Consider the following 20699-nt stretch of genomic DNA (forward strand, 5'->3'; position numbering starts at 1 on the left):
ATGATTGTGACAAGTAATAGAAGCGCTTATGATTTTTGTGTAGTTTGACGCAAGCGTCGCGCATTTGTTTACATTCGGTGATTACCGGCGACGCGCTTTGTGGTTTATTTACGTTCCGAAGGAGATGATGGTGTGACGCGAAGCGTGAAGCGACAACAGTGCACCACACCAAAACGTTCAATATTGGAATAAAGGCGGTTTTGTGTGTGGAAATGTCTTAATCGTTATCATACGGGCGGATCGAAGAGGGTTCATTTATCTTAATGGAATAAAGTGGTGATTCGTTGCTTTGGTTGGCACACACTTGGAAGTTTGCAGAGTTTGTATGTTTGTGGGATTTCGGAAGATCAGAAGAGAAGTGATAATACCAGACAGTGTTTTTGATTGAGTGATAATCGTGATAGCCGTTGTGGAAGATTCAGATTATTGGGATCACTTGGTGATGATAAAAGTGTGAAGAAATCAGTGATCGTAATCGCAGTGACCGATTGGATTAACACAGTACACTGGAACTTCGGGACCGCAGATCGTTCCCAGTCTGGCGTCCGCCAAGCTTGTCGTTCCGCTCCTCGTTGCTGCACATCAAAATGCTACTGTCCCTGCGGAGGACGGGCAGCACGAAGCAGCTTCTATGAGGTGTCTTAGGAAGAAGATGAGCCAGGTCTTCTCGCTGACCCACCGATACAAACGGGCCCTACAAATAATGGCGATCGTCACCTTCCTGATCTACATGACACTGGTCCTGTACCAGAACGTCTACGGCTACAACAGCGCAGGCAATAGTGTACAGGTACGCGGAATTTCCCAAAATCGTTGTTACGGATCATGAACGATTTAATTAGCCGTAAAAACCAAATTCCCTCGCCGCCGGATTCCGGGCAAAAGTCCAACCGAATCGCCGAGTGTCAGGCAAAAATTTGCAAAACATTTTTCCTCGTCGCTGTCCACCTTGTCCGTCCGGCCTGGCCTTATCGATCCGGGTAGACAGCCCGAACTAACAATCCCGAATCACGCAAAAATTCTCGGTCTTGGTCTCGGTATCGAAGCAAGCCAAGTCAAGGGAGAAAAAAAACAACGCATTGCCGTCGGTGTTTTGGTTTTCTTCGTTCCGATCGTTGTTGTGGGTTGATCGGATCGAAGAAGACCATGACGGGTGGTGGCGGCGGTGGCGACGAACAGAACGCGATCATCCAGTCAGAGCTCCGTCACTTTTGCATATATTACTAAGGAGACGACGATGACCAAGACCGACCAAAACCAAGACGGCGCGGTACTGGCCGCCGGCGGCGGCGGCAGCAGCGCGGTCAAGTTTTGCGGTTTTGCGCCGGATTGCGTTTTTTTTATTGAAAGTGACGGGAGGAGATCAATGCACTTGATCGGGTCTCTTTGGGCCAGTAATGGGACGGGGGATGATCGTTGTCCATCGAGAGGGGTGATGGGATGATGATGACGATGGACAATTGAGTGATTTTCTTAGAGAATGTGAAGGCTATGGGGTTTATGGACTATTGATGTTTTTAAAGTTGCGCTAGTCTGAGAACTCCGTCTTAATTGCTTTATCATTCTGAAATTATGATATTAGATAAGATGGTCATCTACATCTTTAGAGCATGAAATAAGAAAGATCGAGGATACTTGAATAGATTTTCATTTGTTATCTACATAACAACCCTTTTCTATTGTTAAAAATTACATTTACTGTAAACTTTATGGTGGAAAACCATAGTATCTGTAGTTGCTCTATCGTTCTAAACATTTGTTTTAATGATAGCTATTATTCATTGAACGTATTGTCACAATACATTCTATTGTATTGTTATGACCATATCAGGGTTCTATACCCACCTGCAGAACCTTCTATTAGGCAGAAACACATTATTTTTATCTTGTTCGTTCATTAAGGGCTCAATCGTGTGTAAAGTGTTACGGAGCCGGAATATGCTAGCCAAACCTTCGTCGATGAGGTCATGTTGAAGATGGTTTTGGACGACCAATCTGCAGTTGATGAAAATAAGGACCAATCAGAGCTAAACCAATCAGAAACAGGACAGGACCACACATATCTTTAAGATATTATCTGCTTGTGTCGGCTTAGGGAAATTGCAATGAAGAATTTCATGTTTCAGTTTTGTTGTTCAAATACGCTAAATAGTGTCTGTTTGTTATGTATTTTTTTTTGTTTTTCAATGTCTTGGTTCAAGCGTAAACCAACCAAAAAATATGTCATTCTATTATTTTTTGGTTGAACGCGTAAATCGAATTGTCCAAAATAAATTCGTATGAAATAATAAGTAAGAAAAAACTGAAATTGTTGTATTATACCAATGTATCAAATTTCAACCATCACGCAACAATAATGACAATTTCGCAACCTGTATTTGTTGCGGCAATCCACCCAATGCGACATAAGTTTATCCCAACTTGAACAGAATGGGATAAAGATCGTATATCAAGAGTTTAGAGATGTTTGAGCCTAGCATTGCGATTTGCGAGGGATAAATTCGAGTCGGTAAAAACTGAACCGCTATTGAAGATCTACCATCAAACAGTTTCGATTTTAGGGTAATTGATTATTCACGAGTTAAAAAGTACGCAACAAATTCAATTTCTGTTTTGTCACCAACAATTTTTTTTTTTTTTTTTGAGATCATGATATTTTGAAACAGATCAAGCACAGACAAACAGACGTCTCACTCTACTCACTTTCCACCGTTTCCCTTTTTAACGGATTATTCAAATATTCTGTAGTTTGCAAACCGCTCGCTCATAGCGCTCGCATCGCTTTTGCTCCTGTTTGACGTTTGCTCACTACTGCCATCGTCTCAGTGGGTTTGCGTACCACTGCATAATTAGCATTGGGCGATTATGTTTACGTGACGATGATTTTTATCACATTTTGTTCCAAGTGATACGTCTGTTTGTCTGTGGATTAAGTGTTTTCCGAAAAAGTGCTGTGACGAGTGATTGTACCTGATCTGCTGATACAAACTTTCCAAACTACAGTTTCCTTCCTGAAGAACGAGGGATGTTCATAATCTAGATACACCGCAACTTAAGGTCATGTAGTAAAACCTTCCTGCCCATCCCCATGCACCCTTTCTTATGTTTCATTTCAGAGACTTCGCAAAGGTACTTAAGCCTAGGCACAAGGGCCAGGACACTTGGGGAAATATCTGTGTCCCCAAGTAACACGCATGTCATAGAAGAGTAACGGCAGCGCAAGTTTTGGTAGTATAGAAGTTATTGTGACGTTATTTTAACACAATGTTGGAATTACGTCAAACTGACTTCTATACAACCACCGCTGCCGAAACTCTAATATGGCATGTGTGTTGCTTGGGTCCTATCCTAGGATGCTGAAGATCAAGGAGTGACACTAACCTTCTTAACAACGTCACTCCCATCCTCACTTTTTTGAATATATGTATCGTATATGTATCGTATCGGAACGGTTGGTACCCCAAGCAACACGACTTGTTTCAAAGCCAGTACCAGCAACATCAGTGCAATTTATTCACTGTTTGTATTAAGGACAACAGAACATAATTGCTTCTCCTTTGAAACGCAAAAAGCGCAAATTCTAAATCGTTATGCAACTTGAGCTAAGGGGATTGATAAAAAAAAAAGAAAAAATGTCCAGACTCGAACCATGGACATCAGGAGTATTAACACCTAACATACTACACTAGAAGCTCTGTGAGATATTTGCTGCTCAACGAACCATAAAAGCTACTGAAGTTACGCGTTACTTCATTGTACCTTCTTTGTCACAAGTTAAAAAGCTGTCAAAATGAAAAGACGCGCAAGTTTTCCGTAACACATTTGGAACCTAATCTGAACAAACAAACCACAGTAAGATGTTTCATGTGTGTTACATAGCACATTTAATGCAAGCTGACTGTATTGTCACTTGTGAAGAATTTGTTAGCTCCGCCTCCATAAATCGATGTCAAATACGATGTTTTTTGTAATTCCTATGAAACAAAGCTGCAACTTAACAATATTTGGAGTTTAAATGCAACTCAACTGACAAGATTGAAGTTGCGTGTGCTTTTATTGCAACTCTTTTAGACCAAAGCATAGAAAGCCACATTTTGGAAGAAGTTGCAGGTGCTGCTTGGGACGAGATACCTGCGTTTTTTAAATACCAATAACAACAACAATGCTGCACAGAAGACCTAACCGCTTTAATGCTTGTAATACATCTTCGAAGTGCTGCAAGTATTAATAATGTCAAGAAAATTATAGAAGTGGTCGATTCTATAATTTTCTAGGATTCTTCCAAAGAATGGCTGTGTATGTCTAGACTAGACTAGATTAAATCTCAAAACCCGTAAAGAATTTTTGAATATTTATCTCAACAAATTTGTCTAGGTTAGTCTCTAGATGCTTGCTATGGAAATCCCTTTAAAAGTGTCTCATGGAGTGTCTTGCCGAATCTTTGAAGTTTTGAAGGTAATTTAAAGAAAAAATCTAAATGCATGCAATATAAATTATCTCAGAGAATATCTGGCATGTGTAGAGCTTCCTGAAGGCAAAAAATACTGAATGTAGATCAAAGATTTTTAGAACAGTTTTCGGTAAAATACGTCCCAATTCAGGAAACTGTGCCCCAGTTCTTGAAAAACAATTACTAGAGGAATCGCTTGATATATCTCAGATTTGCCTGAACAAACTTTTGAAATTTTTGGCCTCGTAGTGTGGGTTCGATTACCGTTTCAGTCAGTGAAAACTTAACGTCAAACGAAGAATTTCCATCTGGATCACTGGGTGTTTCGTGTTTTGTCCGTTGTCTTATGTTTGTGATCATTCAGTCTGTGGATTGTGCAACCTCTAGATAAAAACGGTGTTATGTTAAAAAGCAGTTTCTAGAACTGCATCACTGTTTATCAAGTGACACAATGTACCTGATGAAGGTACATTTGCAACAGTGACGTTTGTTGACAGTTCCCACGGGGCATCCCTCGCAGACAGTACCTTTATCACAGCGAGGTAGTCTAATCTCGAGTAAACATTCCCAATAAATGATAAACTCGTTCGAATGAAGGAATGCAATGAAACCTAATTTGCCTTTAACTCTGTTCAGCTCGCTTCATTGAAGTTCAAGCCCATACGCCAGCATTTTTTTCCTTCGGTACACTTCACCAATTTATGTGTTTGTTTATGATAACGAACCTGTGCGCGCGAGTCACATTTTTTTTTTCGTTTGGTGAGCGAGACTTGACTTTGTTGAAGTGATGATGACGATGGTGGCGGTCGGCTAGCGCGAGCAGCCAAATCGGTTAAGTGTCCTCATCATCATAGTCGTAATCGTATGACTGGAGTACAATGAAAACAATGGTCTGTCTGTTTTGTCAGTCAGATTTTGCGTTGACTGCTGCTGCTCGAGGAGAAACAGTCAACCATCAGTCGGCCGGCCGTTCGAGTGCCGCTTGACACTGTGTGAGGAACGAACCCTAGCAATGGGTTGCGATGCGAGGTTAGGGTCAATTCCGATTTATGGCGGATGTTGACGGGGTTGTCTTCTGAAAGAGGGCTGCGTGTTTATATTTGGAACTTTTGTGTATTGTCATTGGTTTACATTGACAGTTTGACAGAATTACACATTTATAGCTGTTGTTGTAGCTATTCTGGCAAAAATCATACAATTTTATCACAAGAACAATTGTTAGACCATAACATAACCATAAGCAGCATGGTTCTCATATGGTAATAACCTGAGACGAGACTCGCGAAGACGGTCTTCTTTTTCTCCACATTATTATTTTTTTCTTTTTTCTATCTGTGTTGACATTATGTTTTGGGCTGGTGGTTCAAACACGTACGTGACCGCATCACCTCACATGCAGTGTGACTGAATCCCATTCACGCACAAAATCATGTTGAGGTGAAATTTTGCATCGCCAACAATCGCCAAGCAAAGTAATCATTGGAATATTTTGTTTTCAATTTATTTTTGACAGTACAGGAGAAGAAAATGCTGCTCGGAGTGAATTTTGGCTTCAGAATTTATTTCGGATAGCAATACTTTACTCGTTTTAGGTAACCTAATCAAACGGGCTACAACTGACAGCTCAGTTGGGCTGCACTTGACGTTGCTTTTTTTCCTCTTCGCGAGTCTCGTCTCAGGTAATAACGTTTTATATCAGCATGTTTTCTATACCACTGCTTCTGGAAGAATTTTATCACATGTCAGGCTATGTATTAATCAATGTTGATATCAAGTGGAAGATTTAGGTGATGGTATTTGAATGGTTTTCATTGAAAGGTACACAAAACAATGTGGAAAATGAAGCCTACATCCATTTCACTAGTGACGTAAGTATACCAGTGGACTATCTCGATATTGACCTAATTTGACAGTTTGACAGATGATAAGTTATCACTTCATCCAAAATCACTGTTTACAATGTACTTACCGCAAAAACAGGCTTGTCCGCACTGAGCGCATGAAAATTCTGCTCTTTTGATTTACATCCCCTAAACCATCGTATTTATTCAACCTTCCTATCCTACCTGATAGAAGGATGTTGAAATATCCAAAATGTCATTTCGAACTGTCAAAAAATCGCACCGCAGTGCCACACTGTGCGCGCAAAGAGATTTTCACCCGGGTGAATTCACCCCAGTGAATTTCTCTTTGCACGCTCAGTGCCGCGCTGCGGTGCGATTTTTTGACAGTTCGAAATGACATTTAGGATATTCAAACATCCTTCTATCAGGTAAGATAGCAAGATTGCATAAATACGATGGTTTTGGTGGTGTAAATCAAAAGAGCAGAATTTTCATGCGCTCAGTGCGGACAAGCCTGCGCAAAAATATAGAATTAAAATGACACGTGTTGAAGCTACCGTCTACCCCCGTTGGTTTGACCTCATCTAATCTGAACACTTTTTAATTTGACCCCCTCTAATCTGAACATCGTTCACACTAAAAATGGTTTAAACGTCATTCTGCTCATGGAACGGGGTGAAACGGAACGCAGAATCAAAACAAAACAGCAAAAAGGGTTACCACCAGTGTGTTTTTCGATACCCACAGGGTTACTAGGAGTTCAAATTAAAAAATGAACCCCGTTGGTTTGCATGAGGTGTCGTAAAACCAACGGAGGTAGACGGTATTCTAACAACTTGGCTTATAAAATAATACAATTTCATTACAAGTACTTTTAATTGTTAGGACATGTCATAACCATTTATGGTATGGTTGTCGTATGGTAGCTTAATTCAATATCAGCAAGTTCATTAAACTATTGCGTCTGTAAGAATTTTATCGTATTTCAAACTATGTGCTAATCAATTGGAAGATTAACGTTATGGTATTTCAATGGTTTCCACTTAAAGTTACGCGAAATATGTGGGAAATAAATTTTAAAACCATTTTATATGCAAAACAAGCAACTCACCTCGACATTGACAGAGTTTGACAGATTGACAGAACGACATGTTAGCACTTAATCCAAAATGATTTGTTTACAATATACTTACCGCAAAAATATAGAATTCATAGTACTTACCGCTGATTGTCCTCTCTTTCTGAATATCAAATCCCGCGTTTCTGAACGAGCCGGTCCGAAAACGACATCGTAGCCACTCAAAAACAAAAGCCCCAATTAGCTGCTGCCGCCACCATTACCTCTGACCTACCAGCCACCTCTCGGTTTCGTGATACCGATTATCTCCCGGCACGTTCAGCAAGAAATCCAAACCGAACTTCGAATGCACAGATCTCTTCAGCTCCGGCGAGTAGCCCCGCGCGAGACTTGTCCAAAATGGTTCTCCTAAAAGCTTCCGCTAATTTTCCAATCAAGCCCACTTCAGTAGAACTCACTGACTGACTGTGTGCATTGCATACCTCTTCTATACGGTAGGCAGAATTATTGTATGAAGCAGACAGGCAGGCAGGCAGTAGTTTCAGCAAGAACAAACGAAAAACAAATCCAACTCGGACCGACACGAGATGAATGAAAAATTGGACCGATTTGTTTGAAAGGAACCTTTTTCCTTCGTTTTGTTTACCTCACTCACACTAGCGTCTGCAAGAACAGTGACACAGCGCCACTGACTGCGTGAACGAATGAGTTGGACTGGCAACCTCTGAACAGTGATGCCAAACTTTTGACAGCGTGTCAAGTGTCAAATGCAACAATTCCCGATTGTTTACTAAAACTAGAACTACTCACTTCTCACGAGTAAGGTCTTAGCCTACTGTGATATGAATCCAACAAGTAGAACTTTTAATGTCTTACTCATTTTCGGTTTTGTGGCTTACTGTAATCCCATCCCATGTTTGTTTACATTCTGTTTTTCGGTTTTTGTTTTATGTTTCCACAGACGGTACCACAAAACGACAGACGCCTAGGAAGAGGGAAAACAAAATCGTATGAACGACGAACGAGCAATTCGATACGGGCTCGCCGTGCGTCGTAATTAGATCCATTACCCTCCTAAAGAGAGTGCGGCGTGGTTTGCTAGGTTTGCTAGCGCAGCCAAGACCACGAAACCAAAGAGGGAATAGGGAAGACAACGCAACAACGATTGGAAAACCATCCAGTTATCGGTCCCGGCAGGGTAAAAGGTCAATCACAGGTGTTTTCAAATGTTTCAGTTTGCTTGCTTTCCTGTGGTATAGGGTACTTAGTGTAGGAGATAATGCTTTGTTTACATCGGTGTTTTTCGGTTTTTGTTTTGGTTAGTTGTTCCAGACTTGCTTTGATCTGTGCCGACATAAAAACAATCAACGCAACTGTTTTCAGACGATGTTTAAATCTTGTTAACTGAATTATTATTCGACTTATCGTCCTTATCATTCACAGAATAATCCAAACCATTCACCATACTGTCGGTGAACTTTCCTTGTAGATTCCAACCATTTCGGCGTCTGTCGTCTCGATTTTATGACGAACCGCGTTGTCACCGATTTGCATAGACACCCATATGTCATTCTTTCACTTTCCTGTAATAACCATCATCGGTGCCTTCAGACAATGTCGATCGCATGAAGGTTATCGAAACCGGATTTTTGGAGATGCAACAATGTTGCATATCCACCACCGTGCATTCCAGTAGCCCGCTGTCATTTTTATCACTTTTTTTTCGGTGTCACCTGGTCCGTCTGGATGGGGACCGCCCGTGTATCTTGCTCCATTGTTGATAAACAATCTACATCGTCGAAAGAGTGTGGCGAATTGAGAGAGCGGTGATCCAGTCTGGCCTAATTATCGCCACGTGAAGTCCATGGAGTCGGGGCTTTTGTGGTGCAGATTGTTGCAAATATTTTTGTTGATCTCAGCAGATGAGATGGGGAATTGCATGTGCAATTGCTTTGCTTCGCTTGAATGGGATTCAAATTCAAAAGAAGGCGGTTTTTTGCGATGAGAAAACGTCAAGCTGTGAAAATGACATCGGCACAAGTAATTCAAATGTCGGGATCGTTGAAACTGAATTCGCAATGGAAAATTCGATAACTGCAATGCTTTTTTTATCACATACCTGACAGGTGCACATCATTAAAGACTATGTCGGCAGCACTGGCTCTCAAACAGCTAAATTCTAAACCGATGTTAAACTTTTGATAGTTGATTGTTTACTATTTCGGAAATGGTTTACATATGGTATCTATTATCTATGTTTATTTCCAGTTTAAAGCAGTTTGGTTTAAAAACAAAAAAAAAACTTGGTGTTACTCGCAAAATATCTGTGATTATTTTCTATTGGAGGATACACCTTATGATATTCCAATGGTTTTTATCCCAAAAGACGTCATACGGTCGTACTATCGAAAATTTTAGAAATTCTCAAAATTTTGCTAAACAAAAACTGCAAAATGAAACAGTAGGAACAGAATACAGCGGGAATTCCTAACGGAATTCAACGTGAATTCCGAACGGAATCCAGTGAGCATTCCGAACGAAATCCAGTGGGGATTCCGAACGAAATCCAGTGGGGATTCCGAACGGAATCCAGTGGGGATTCCGAACGGAATCCAGTGGGGATTCCAAACGGAATCCAGTGGGGATTCCGAACGGAATCCAGTGGGGATTCCAAACGGAATCCAGTGGGGATTCCAAACGGAATCTAGTGGGGATTCCAAACGGAATCCAGTGGGATTGTTTACTATTTCGGAAATGGTTTACATATGGTATCTGTTACGTACAGTGTTAATTAGATGTAGATAGGCCGATATATGACTCACCAGTCGAAGCGAAATCAGAATGAGCATGAGTACCGCCAGAACAATTTCTCTAGTTCGCGCACCGCAGATCGACAGATCGTGCAGGTAGTCCCCGATCCTCGGCTTTTGAGTGCCACCGATCGCGCTGTTGATCAGCAAGCACAGATAGGCAAAGTTAGTTATCTCCCGTACGTCGGTCGCGCCGGCAGTAAAATATACAGTCCGCTACAGTCAGTATCGTGTTCAGTTTTTTGTAGTTTAATACACCGCCAGTTGTGAAAAATTTGTATTTTTAAATCCAAGTCCGAAAATACACTATTCCGCGAGTGAACCGTGGGTGTGAATATCCGGCCAGTGAAGATAGTTTCATACGTAACATTTTCTGGTCCTTCGAGCCGGATAGGGCCAATCCGCGGACCACGTTTTCAGTGAATAGTGCGGCGTGGCTTGGGTGCATTGTACTGCACACCCTTTGTCCGTCGGTCGAAATTGTGCTCGATCAGTGAACTCTCGATCGAAGCCAATAATTGCGCGCGCGTGTGCAAAGTGATGCTGCCGACTTGGGGCAGCGAAGAAAAGTGATTTGGAGTTGAATCCCCTGCATGAAAGTGGATTCCTTGTGTACTGCTGGGAGCTGAATTTCCTGTGGGACCCGGTTATCCTGCAAGTTGCTGAGACCGCCGTCCATCCGTCGGCCGTTTATTGGATTCTTGGTGCTGTTCGCCGTCGTCCTGTTCCCCCTTGGAGCAGTTTCATCCCGCACCGAGGAGTCAGATAAGTAGCCAGTGTGTGTGAATGTGTGGTTGAGGTGGCTTTGGATAGCGTGGTCTGCATGTGACGCAATCCAGCCGATAGCGCTTTGTTCTGCTGCATTTAACAAGCGCTCTGTTACCGTACTGTGGTGCGAGTTTGGACAAATTTGATTATTCTTGTGGAGGATGTTTTTTGAGTTCTCCGGTTGATAATTTGATTTTGGCACATTTGCGATTTTGCCGTTTGGATAATTCCCACAATTCGTGGTTGATAATTGAGCTTTCTGTCTGTTCTGTCAATTCGTTCCGCTTGAGGTCTCGGTATCGGTTTTCTGTTCTAGTGAAGTGTGATAGTGGTGAATTATCAACGATGACGAAGTCCAGTTTAAGGCAGTTGGTGAAAGAAGAACACCAATTGCAGTCAGCGTTGGAGAATGTGCAAAAGTTTGTGGATAATTTCGACGAAACTCGTGATCAAGATGTGGTTGAATTTCGTTTAGTGAAGCTAGATGAGATTTTCGACAGATTCTGTGCAGTGAGAGTGAAGATTGACGTGCTTTTAGAGGAAACTGGTGAAGACTATGAAAGTGCTGGTGACGATGAAGGTGCTAACAGTGTGAAGTCCATTCCTATCCGCACTGACAGTGTCCGTACCTACCAGGATTTCGAGAACTCGTACTTTCGACTGAAGTCAGCACTGTCTGCAAAACGACCCAGAACCCAACTAGGAGTTGTGGAGCGTCAACCTGCGGTTGTAGGTGTTCAGCCATCACGATTGAAGTACCCGGAGCTGAAGTTACCGTCGTTTTCCGGAAAGCTGCAGGATTGGATCAATTTTCGAGATAATTTCCGATCGCTGATTCACGACAACGCTGAGCTGAGTCCCATCGACAAGTTTAATTACTTGCGAGCTTCGTTGAGAGATGACGCGCTACTGCAGATCAACCAAGTGCAAGTGAGCGCTGCATCGTACCCAATTGCCTGGGGAATCCTCGAAGCGAAGTATGAGAATCATAAGCTGATTGCGCATGAGCACCTGAAAGCGCTGTTTGCAGTTCCATCAATGAAGTCGGAGTCTTTCGAAGCACTGAACGTTGTCCTAACGACGTTCAAGGTCAATCTACAGCAGTTGGAGAAGCTTGGAGAAAACACCAACAATTGGAGCACTCTTCTGGCGTTCATGCTATCGCACAAGCTAGACACCGCTACGCTCCGCCAATGGGAGACTCATTATGGCTCCAAGGACATCCCACGATATGACGCCTTGCTAGACTTTCTGGATAAGCATTGCGCGATTCTGCAGTCTACTTCGACACGGAGTGGATTTGAGCAAAAACGTCCGTTCAAGAGCTCAGCTGTTCACACTCTAGTGCCATCCGCTACCAGCAGTTGTCAAATCTGTAATGGTGGAGAGCATAGCGTTGAGCAGTGTCGTCGCTTCAGCAAGATGCGAGTGGTGGACAGAAAGCTGGCGATTCGAAGACTTGGGCTCTGTCTGAATTGCTTATCTTCCGGACACTTCGTGGCAGATTGTTCCAGACGTACGTGTTCCAAGTGTGGTCAACGTCATCATCACCTGCTGCATCCGTATTCTCCACCCACTTCTACCCCTCAGAATCCGACTCCGAATACCCCGAACAGGCCTCAAGCCGCGAACGCGAACACAAATGCTCAAACACAGTCTCGTCCTCAGTTTCAAGGACATCAATCGCAATCGAATTCTCAAGGCCAATCCCGGATGAATAATACTCAAACAAATCCACAAACACCTCCCGTCCAAAACACTTCTCCGCCACATACACGACAGTCACCTCCCACAAATACACCGACTACTTCTCACCACACTGCTATTTCATACAACACTCGAAGTCAGCGAACTACTACACTTCTGTCAACCGCGCTCGTGAAGCTCGCCGATCGCTTCGGAAACACAGTCATTGCTCGTGCGTTGCTGGATAACGGTTCGCAGATATGTATGATCACGGAGAACCTGTCTCAGCGGTTGAACTTCAAGCGGTTCCATGAAAATCTACCGGTGAATGGTGTTGGCGGTGCTTCATCGGTGTCCAAACAGTCAGTGTTGGCGAGAATTCTGTCACGTTGCTCGTCGTTCGAAACTGAGGAAGTGAAATTCTACGTGCTGCCTCGGATAACGTTGAATCTGCCGCAGCAAAGCTTCGATATCAGTACTTGGAAGCTGCCGTCCGACATCTGTTTCGCTGATCCAGGCTTCCATGAGTCCAGTGCCGTAGATGCAATCCTTGGCGTGTCTGTTTTCTACGATTTGCTGATGGGAGAGCAGAAAAGGCTCTCGGAATCTGGTCCGATATTGTGCAACACAAAACTCGGATGGATAGTGGCCGGAGAGATTCCAGAAACTCCTGTCACAACCCTTAGTGTAGTCACCGCTTCAGTTTCCACGGAAGAGATCCACGAGCAGTTAGCACGCTTTTGGGAACTGGAATCCTGTAGAACGAAGAGCTGTCTTTCCATCGAGGAGTCTACGTGTGAGTCGATCTTCGAGCAGACAACGACGAGAGATCCTGATGGCAAGTTTCGGGTAGTATTACCGAAGAAGGAGTATGTGCTGAAGCAGTTAGGCGAATCTAAGGCGATTGCCACCAAACGGTTCATGGGATTAGAACGTCGCTTAAAAGCGAACCCGGAAATGAAGGCTTTGTACACAGAATTCATCCACGAGTACCTGCTGATGGATCATATGCGAGAAGTTCGTGACGACGAGGAAGAGCCGAAACACAGTTACTATTTGCCGCATCATGCAGTCCTGAAACCTGATAGCACCACAACGAAGCTCAGAGTAGTTTTCGATGCGTCGTGTGCTACAGACACCGGAGTTTCCCTGAACGATACCCTGATGGTAGGACCGGTGGTACAGAGCGACCTCTTGTCCATTCTTATTCGCTTCCGACTCCAACAATATGCGATCGTCGCTGATGTGGAGAAGATGTATCGCATGATCAACGTAGTCGAAGAGGATCAACCGCTGCAGAGGATTCTTTGGCGAGAGTCCGTAGATGAGCCACTCCGAACGTATCAGCTGACGACCGTGACCTACGGTACCTCTGCCGCACCGTATCTAGCAACACGGAGCTTGAAGAGATGCGCAGAGGAGGGAGAGCAGACAAATCCACCCGCAGCCAAAACCATCAAGAAGGATTTCTACGTCGACGACATGCTAACTGGAGCGAAGTCTGTGAAGGAAGGAATACGGCTGTGCAAGGATGTCCTGTCGCTACTTGGTTCCTTTGGTTTCAACCTCCGGAAGTGGCATTCCAATCAGCCTGCGATTCTGAAGAGCATTCCACGTCACCTGCGTGACGAGCGAGAGCTGCTGGATATTGACGCGACATCTACAGTAAAGACCCTCGGCTTAACCTGGGAACCGGCGACAGACTTGTACTGGTTCAAAACACCTCGCTGGAGCCCGAAGCTGCCAGTGACACAGCGTATCGTACTGTCTGATTCCGCACGTTTATTCGATCCGTATGGTCTTGTAGGGCCAGTGATCGTGCAGGCGAAGATGTTTCTACAAGAACTTTGGAAACGGAAGTATTCTTGGGACGAACCGTTGAGCGCAGATCTGCAATCACAGTGGCTCGAGTTCAGAACGAACTTGGATCGAATCGATGCAGTTTCCGTACCCCGCTGGATCGCATTCAGCGATAATGTGATATCATGCGAACTACACGGATTCTGTGACGCCTCAGAAAAGGCGTACGGAGCAGCAATATACCTTCGTTGCGTTGCACAGGACGGAACAATTACAGTTCGGCTGGTGATGGCTAAGTCCAAGGTAGCTCCATTGGAAGACTTGAGCAAGAAGAAGAAAAGGCAGTCAATACCCCGACTAGAGTTGTCTTCAGCACTGCTATTGGCGCACTTGTACGAGACAGTAGCAGAGAGTATCCAGATCCCAGCGAAGACATTCTTCTGGACCGACTCGACCATCGTGAAGTGTTGGCTTTCTTCCCATCCGTCCAGATGGCAAGCGTTCGTCTCCAACAGAGTGTCAGATATTCAACACATCACTCGAGAAGGCGTTTGGAACCACGTGCCTGGCGTCGAGAACCCGGCAGACGTAATATCTCGAGGTGCAACACCGCTGCAGCTTGCCGAATGTTCAATCTGGTGGAGTGGACCGACGTGGCTCCAAGAAGACCCGAGTGCTTGGCCGAAGATGAGTAGCAGCCCAGAACAACAGTTTGATTCAGTAACGTTGGAGGAAAAACCGCTAGTGACAGCAGCGTTGCAGATGCTACCGCCCAGTGAGATCTTCGTCCGCTATTCGTCTTTGCTGAAGCTAGTTCGATCAACTGCCTGGATACTTCGTTTTGCCAACAACTGCAGAGCTGGAAATCGAGCCTGCAGACGAAGTGAAGTCCTGAACGCGAAAGAACACGAAGAAGCTCTGATCGCATTAGTGAAGCTGGCGCAGTCGGAGTGTTTCCCAGTGGAATTGGCAGATCTAGCAGCGAAGGGACAAGTGAAACCCAGTTCGAGATTGCATACGAAGGATCCGTGTCTGCGAGATGGATTAATTCGTGTTGGCGGAAGACTTCGCCATGCTCCAGTGTCGTTCAGTAGAAAGCACCCGATTGTACTGGACAGCAATCACCCGCTGACGAAGCTGATAATGGTTGACTACCATCACAGATTGCTCCACGGAGGAGCGCAGCTGATACTGTCCTGTATGAAGGAGCGGTTCTGGCCGCTGTCCGGAAGAAACTTAGCTCGGAAGGTAGTGCACGAGTGTGTAACCTGCTTCAGAGCTCGTCCACGAGCCCACGAACAGTTGATGGGAGACCTGCCGATGGAACGAGTGACTCCTGCTCCTGTTTTCCTTCGTGTCGGAGTCGACTACTGTGGTCCGTTCAACGTTCGTCAAGCGTCTCGTAAGACAGCACCAATCAAATGCTACCTGTGCGTGTTCGTCTGTCTAGTAGTGAAGGCGGTACACATAGAGATGGTTGCAGATCTCACTACGGAAGCATTCATAGCGGCACTGAGACGATTCGTGTCGCGGCGTGGGAAGCCAGAAGTGATCTTCTGCGACAACGCTACGAACTTCGTAGGAGCGCGTCGAGAAATCAGTGAATTGCATCGTCTGTTCCGAGCCGAACAGTTCCAGAACGCAGTTGTGACGGAAGCAGCCAGCAACTCGATTGAGTTCAAGTTCATTCCCGCCAAATCGCCGAACTTCGGCGGATTATGGGAAGCGGCCGTGAAGTCCCTGAAAGGCCACATGCGAAGAGTGATAGGGAACACCGTACTCCGTCCGGATGAACTGTTAACTGTTGTGACGCAGATCGAAGCCTGTCTGAATTCGAGACCGATAACTCCGATTAGCAACGACCATCGAGACCTGGAAGCATTGACCCCCGGACACTTTTTGGTACAGCGTCCGCTAACAGCGATTCCGGAACCGAGTCTGGATGACATCCCGGAGAACCGACTGAGCAGATGGCGCTTGGTTCAGCGTTACAGTCAGATGCTGTGGAAGCGATGGTCTACGGACTATTTGTCAGATCTCCACAACCGTAACAAGTGGACGCGAAGAAGGGATAACCTGCATATCGGAACAATGGTGTTACTAAAGGAGGATAAACTACCGCCGCTGCAGTGGCAGCTTGGACGCGTGACGGAGATTCACCCGGGAGCAGATGGTATCATCAGGGTGGTTACCGTTCGCACGCAGCAAGGAATATTTCGTCGAGGAATCCAGAAGATATGCATTCTCCCGATTCAGGACAACCAACCGCAGGTCGAGGAAGCACATTAGTTCAGCATCAGTACATCAGTCCGCTAAGTAGAATAAGTATTTCCGCCCCCGTTGGGGCACTTTAGGCAGCAGGCGGCACACATTTCGCCGTTGATGTCTGGGGGCGACCCTCAAGTTACGTTCATCCTGTTTTCGTATTTTGTTGGAACCTACCGCTTTGTTTTCCATCGCTAGGGATGTCAACACCAACTGTCTCCACTGTCGTCGCCGCAGCCCAGACGATCCGTTAGATGTGATGCTTCTACCATTCCTGTTACCTGCTCAGACAACCACCAGGCTAAGTACGCCCCCATATGGGGCAACTGTCGGCATTCTGCGGTGCTTTATTACCGCTACGCCACGGGGGCGACGTATAAGTTACGTTGATCCGCTTAGTGTTTCTTCTGGATCCCAATAGCCTCGTATCTTCGACAGATCATCCGCATCCTCGTTCATCGCTAGTCATCAGTGTTTCCTAGCCCGAGAGAGATGCCCGGACTTCCATCCGATGTACAGCCAATCGTTTTTCATCCGTTCAACGTATCAGCAGCAAGGGGCTGCGCTTCAGCTAAGTATTCATTGCCCCCACGGGGCAACTTTGGCAAGCTTTGGACATTCCGTCCATTTATCGCCAGGGGGCCGACCGTTAAGTTACGTGTCTCCTCTGTAAGTCCGTGTATCGGATTACAGCCGTATTTATCTTCGACAGGCATCGAACCGTCAGATACCGCAGTCGCCAGTGGCAAGTTCCAATTCTACCGGACGTTGACATCAGTGCACGGATTCATCGTCTACGTGATGCGGACATCGTCATCAGTGATCAGTCGTAGGAGGACCAACCGATCCTGTCCAGTTATTGAACGATCGTCTATGTATATAGTGTTAGAGTAAGCGACGAATCTCAGATGAGATCGTTGAACCGTTTGTGACGAAGAGTCGACCAAAGCAAAATTGTATTCCTATTGTTCAGTTGAATTAGTTTGTTATAGTTCCAGTTTGTTTTTGTGTTGAGTTAACTCAAGGCCGCCGGCATGTTACGTACAGTGTTAATTAGATGTAGATAGGCCGATATATGACTCACCAGTCGAAGCGAAATCAGAATGAGCATGAGTACCGCCAGAACAATTTCTCTAGTTCGCGCACCGCAGATCGACAGATCGTGCAGGTAGTCCCCGATCCTCGGCTTTTGAGTGCCACCGATCGCGCTGTTGATCAGCAAGCACAGATAGGCAAAGTTAGTTATCTCCCGTACGTCGGTCGCGCCGGCAGTAAAATATACAGTCCGCTACAGTCAGTATCGTGTTCAGTTTTTTGTAGTTTAATACACCGCCAGTTGTGAAAAATTTGTGTTTTTAAATCCAAGTCCGAAAATACACTATTCCGCGAGTGAACCGTGGGTGTGAATATCCGGCCAGTGAAGATAGTTTCATACGTAACAGTATCTATTATCTATGTTTATTTCCAGTTTAAAGCAGTTTGGTTTAAAAACAAAAAAAAAACTTGGTGTTACTCGCAAAATATCTGTGATTATTTTCTATTGGAGGATACACCTTATGATATTCCAATGGTTTTTATCCCAAAAGACGTCATACGGTCGTACTATCGAAAATTTTAGAAATTCTCAAAATTTTGCTAAACAAAAACTGCAAAATGAAACAGGAGGAACAGAATACAGCGGGAATTCCTAACGGAATTCAACGTGAATTCCGAACGGAATCCAGTGAGCATTCCGAACGAAATCCAGTGGGGATTCCGAACGGAATCCAGTGGGGATTCCAAACGGAATCCAGTGGGGATTCCAAACGGAATCTAGTGGGGATTCCAAACGGAATCCAGTGGGAATTCCGAATGGAATCCAGTGGGGATTCCGAACGGAATCCAGTGGGGATTCCGAACGGAATCCAGTGGGGATTCCGAACGGAATCCAGTGAATATTCCGAACGGAATCCAGTGAGGATTCCGAACGGAATCCAATGAGGATTCTGAGCGGAATGCAATGAGGATTTCGAACGGAATCCAGTAGATGATTCCCATAATGGTAGTTTAATAGTAATTTCTTTGGATTTTTTTACATTTCATAAATCCGGAGTAAACATATCACGAGCATTGTCATTATATATGTGATGGTTAGTTTTATTGCTGATTATGGTTATTTAATGCTCATTTAATGCCAGTGGATGAAATAGCATGACGATAAGATAATTATAAGTTTTGTCTATAGGGTTCAAGATCGCACCTGCCATATGGCTCCGCACCAAATCTCTTCCCAAAGACGCGATAAATTCTAAGCCTCTTCCCAGCTGCACCAGCTGATATTACCTGTCAGATCATTTCCTTTCGACAAAGAAGTAGATCACCCCTTTCCCACCACGCACACTGCACCTGACCTGACCGAAGAAGAATTCCCATACTGTTCTCTCCCAGAAAGGTATATAATTCCACAGCATCAACGGGGGCAGCAGGCGGCATTCGCACGCCCCTGACCTGCCACGACCTTCGGTCTGTATTTCAATTTTTGCCGTTGCTGCTACACTGTTGTATCGATCGAACCCGCCCGGAACAGCACGCATAGCACATCTCCTCTGCGCCATCTCACCTCATGTACTAGACTCATAAGGCTGCGCTGAGAGTCAGCAACGGGCGAGATCCGACCAGCAAGAGGTGGTACCCTCATCAGCCCCGACTTTTCGCGTCCATCGCCGTCTCCGTCTCTCCGCGTCTTTTGATCTGTGCCTTTATCAGCTTCGCTTACGATTTCGAGCAACTGACCAAGGGGTTTCGAATTGATTAAGTTCGGAAACTTGTCCCTTCCTCAGTAGGGGTCGAGGGAAGCGAAGGGTAGATGGCCAGGGGTGATGATCGTGCGAGGATCGCGCGGGACTTCATCATCGTCGTCATCGACGTCGTTCGTGATGATACTGGCTCGCACAAAATTTATTCCGAGCACCTGTCTTCGGTTTGTTGGCCGGTTCTTCCCATTCGACGGGGATCTTCGAAAATACGCATCGTTCGTGGATGGCGGAGTGAATGAGGCCTCGTCAGTGGGTTGTTTTCGTCTGGGCACGACTTTTTCGCCTTCGATGGATCTATACGATACACAATATGGGATGGTTCCGGGAGGTTACTACCGAAGGAAAGGGCAATTACTATAGCGGGAGAAAGGTGGATCCTGGTGAACGTGGATCCAGTAACCGCTTTGGGCTCGTTCGGTACGAAGAATGATGGTCATCAATCTGAATGGTGTTGGCACTTTCGATTTACGGGCGTCTGTTGATCAAAAGTGAAGAAATTCCAGAGAAAGGATGCGTTTATCGATGAAAACCATACAAGTACCATAGAAATATGATTTATAGAATGGTAATGCAACAGTTTATTCAGTATCTTTTACATTCAAACGTTTATAAGGCGTTTAAAAACGTTTGTAAATTTCTGATAAATTTTAAGAGTTGTATAATCATTTGGTAGAAAAACCATTTAACTACCATTGTGTGAATCATCCTGCACATGTCAGCAATAAATTAAACTTAAACTGTTAAAGAGTGTCCCGTCATTATGGGTCAAAGGTATATATATCAACTTACTGATAATAACACACGTACCGTGCTGCAACTATTACCCTAATGGTGATCAAATAGTTCTCCAGAAAAACGGCACAAAATTAAACTTTCAGTTTATTTCAAAGACTCAAACACTTGCAAAAAAACTCTCAACAAAATTCAATACCCGACCAGGTCCAGGAAGGCGACAAGTGTGCAGCAGGAAATGAAGTTAATTACTTTAACAGTTAGTACAGTCAGTCAGTGTGCTCAGCCGTCGTCTTCGTCGACAGCGACGCAAACTTACTGTTGTTGTCCGTCCAACAGTTGGACTTTTCGTCGTCGTTGTTCACTTGTACAGCGGACTGCTGCACTCATTAAGAGAAGTGCCTTGCACAAAAAATTGAAGAAAAAAAACGAGAGCAAAGTTAAATGGAAAGGAATAAATGTCCTGGCTGG

General features: G+C 44.7%; 1 protein-coding gene across 1 annotated transcript in view; it reads left to right on the forward strand.

Moving 5' to 3' along the window:
• Nucleotides 1–489: 489 nt before the first annotated feature.
• Nucleotides 490–20699, forward strand: part of LOC109623129 (fringe glycosyltransferase) — a 193130-nt gene continuing 172920 nt past the window's right edge. Inside the window, exon 1 of the mRNA XM_062854192.1 lies at nt 490–790. Within this exon, the coding sequence (XP_062710176.1) occupies nt 632–790 (159 nt within the window). The 5' untranslated portion in view covers nt 490–631. The remainder of the gene's footprint in view (nt 791–20699) is intronic.

The sequence above is a fragment of the Aedes albopictus genome, chromosome 2, assembly GCF_035046485.1.
Source record: "Aedes albopictus strain Foshan chromosome 2, AalbF5, whole genome shotgun sequence".
Lineage (NCBI taxonomy): Eukaryota > Metazoa > Arthropoda > Insecta > Diptera > Culicidae > Aedes > Aedes albopictus.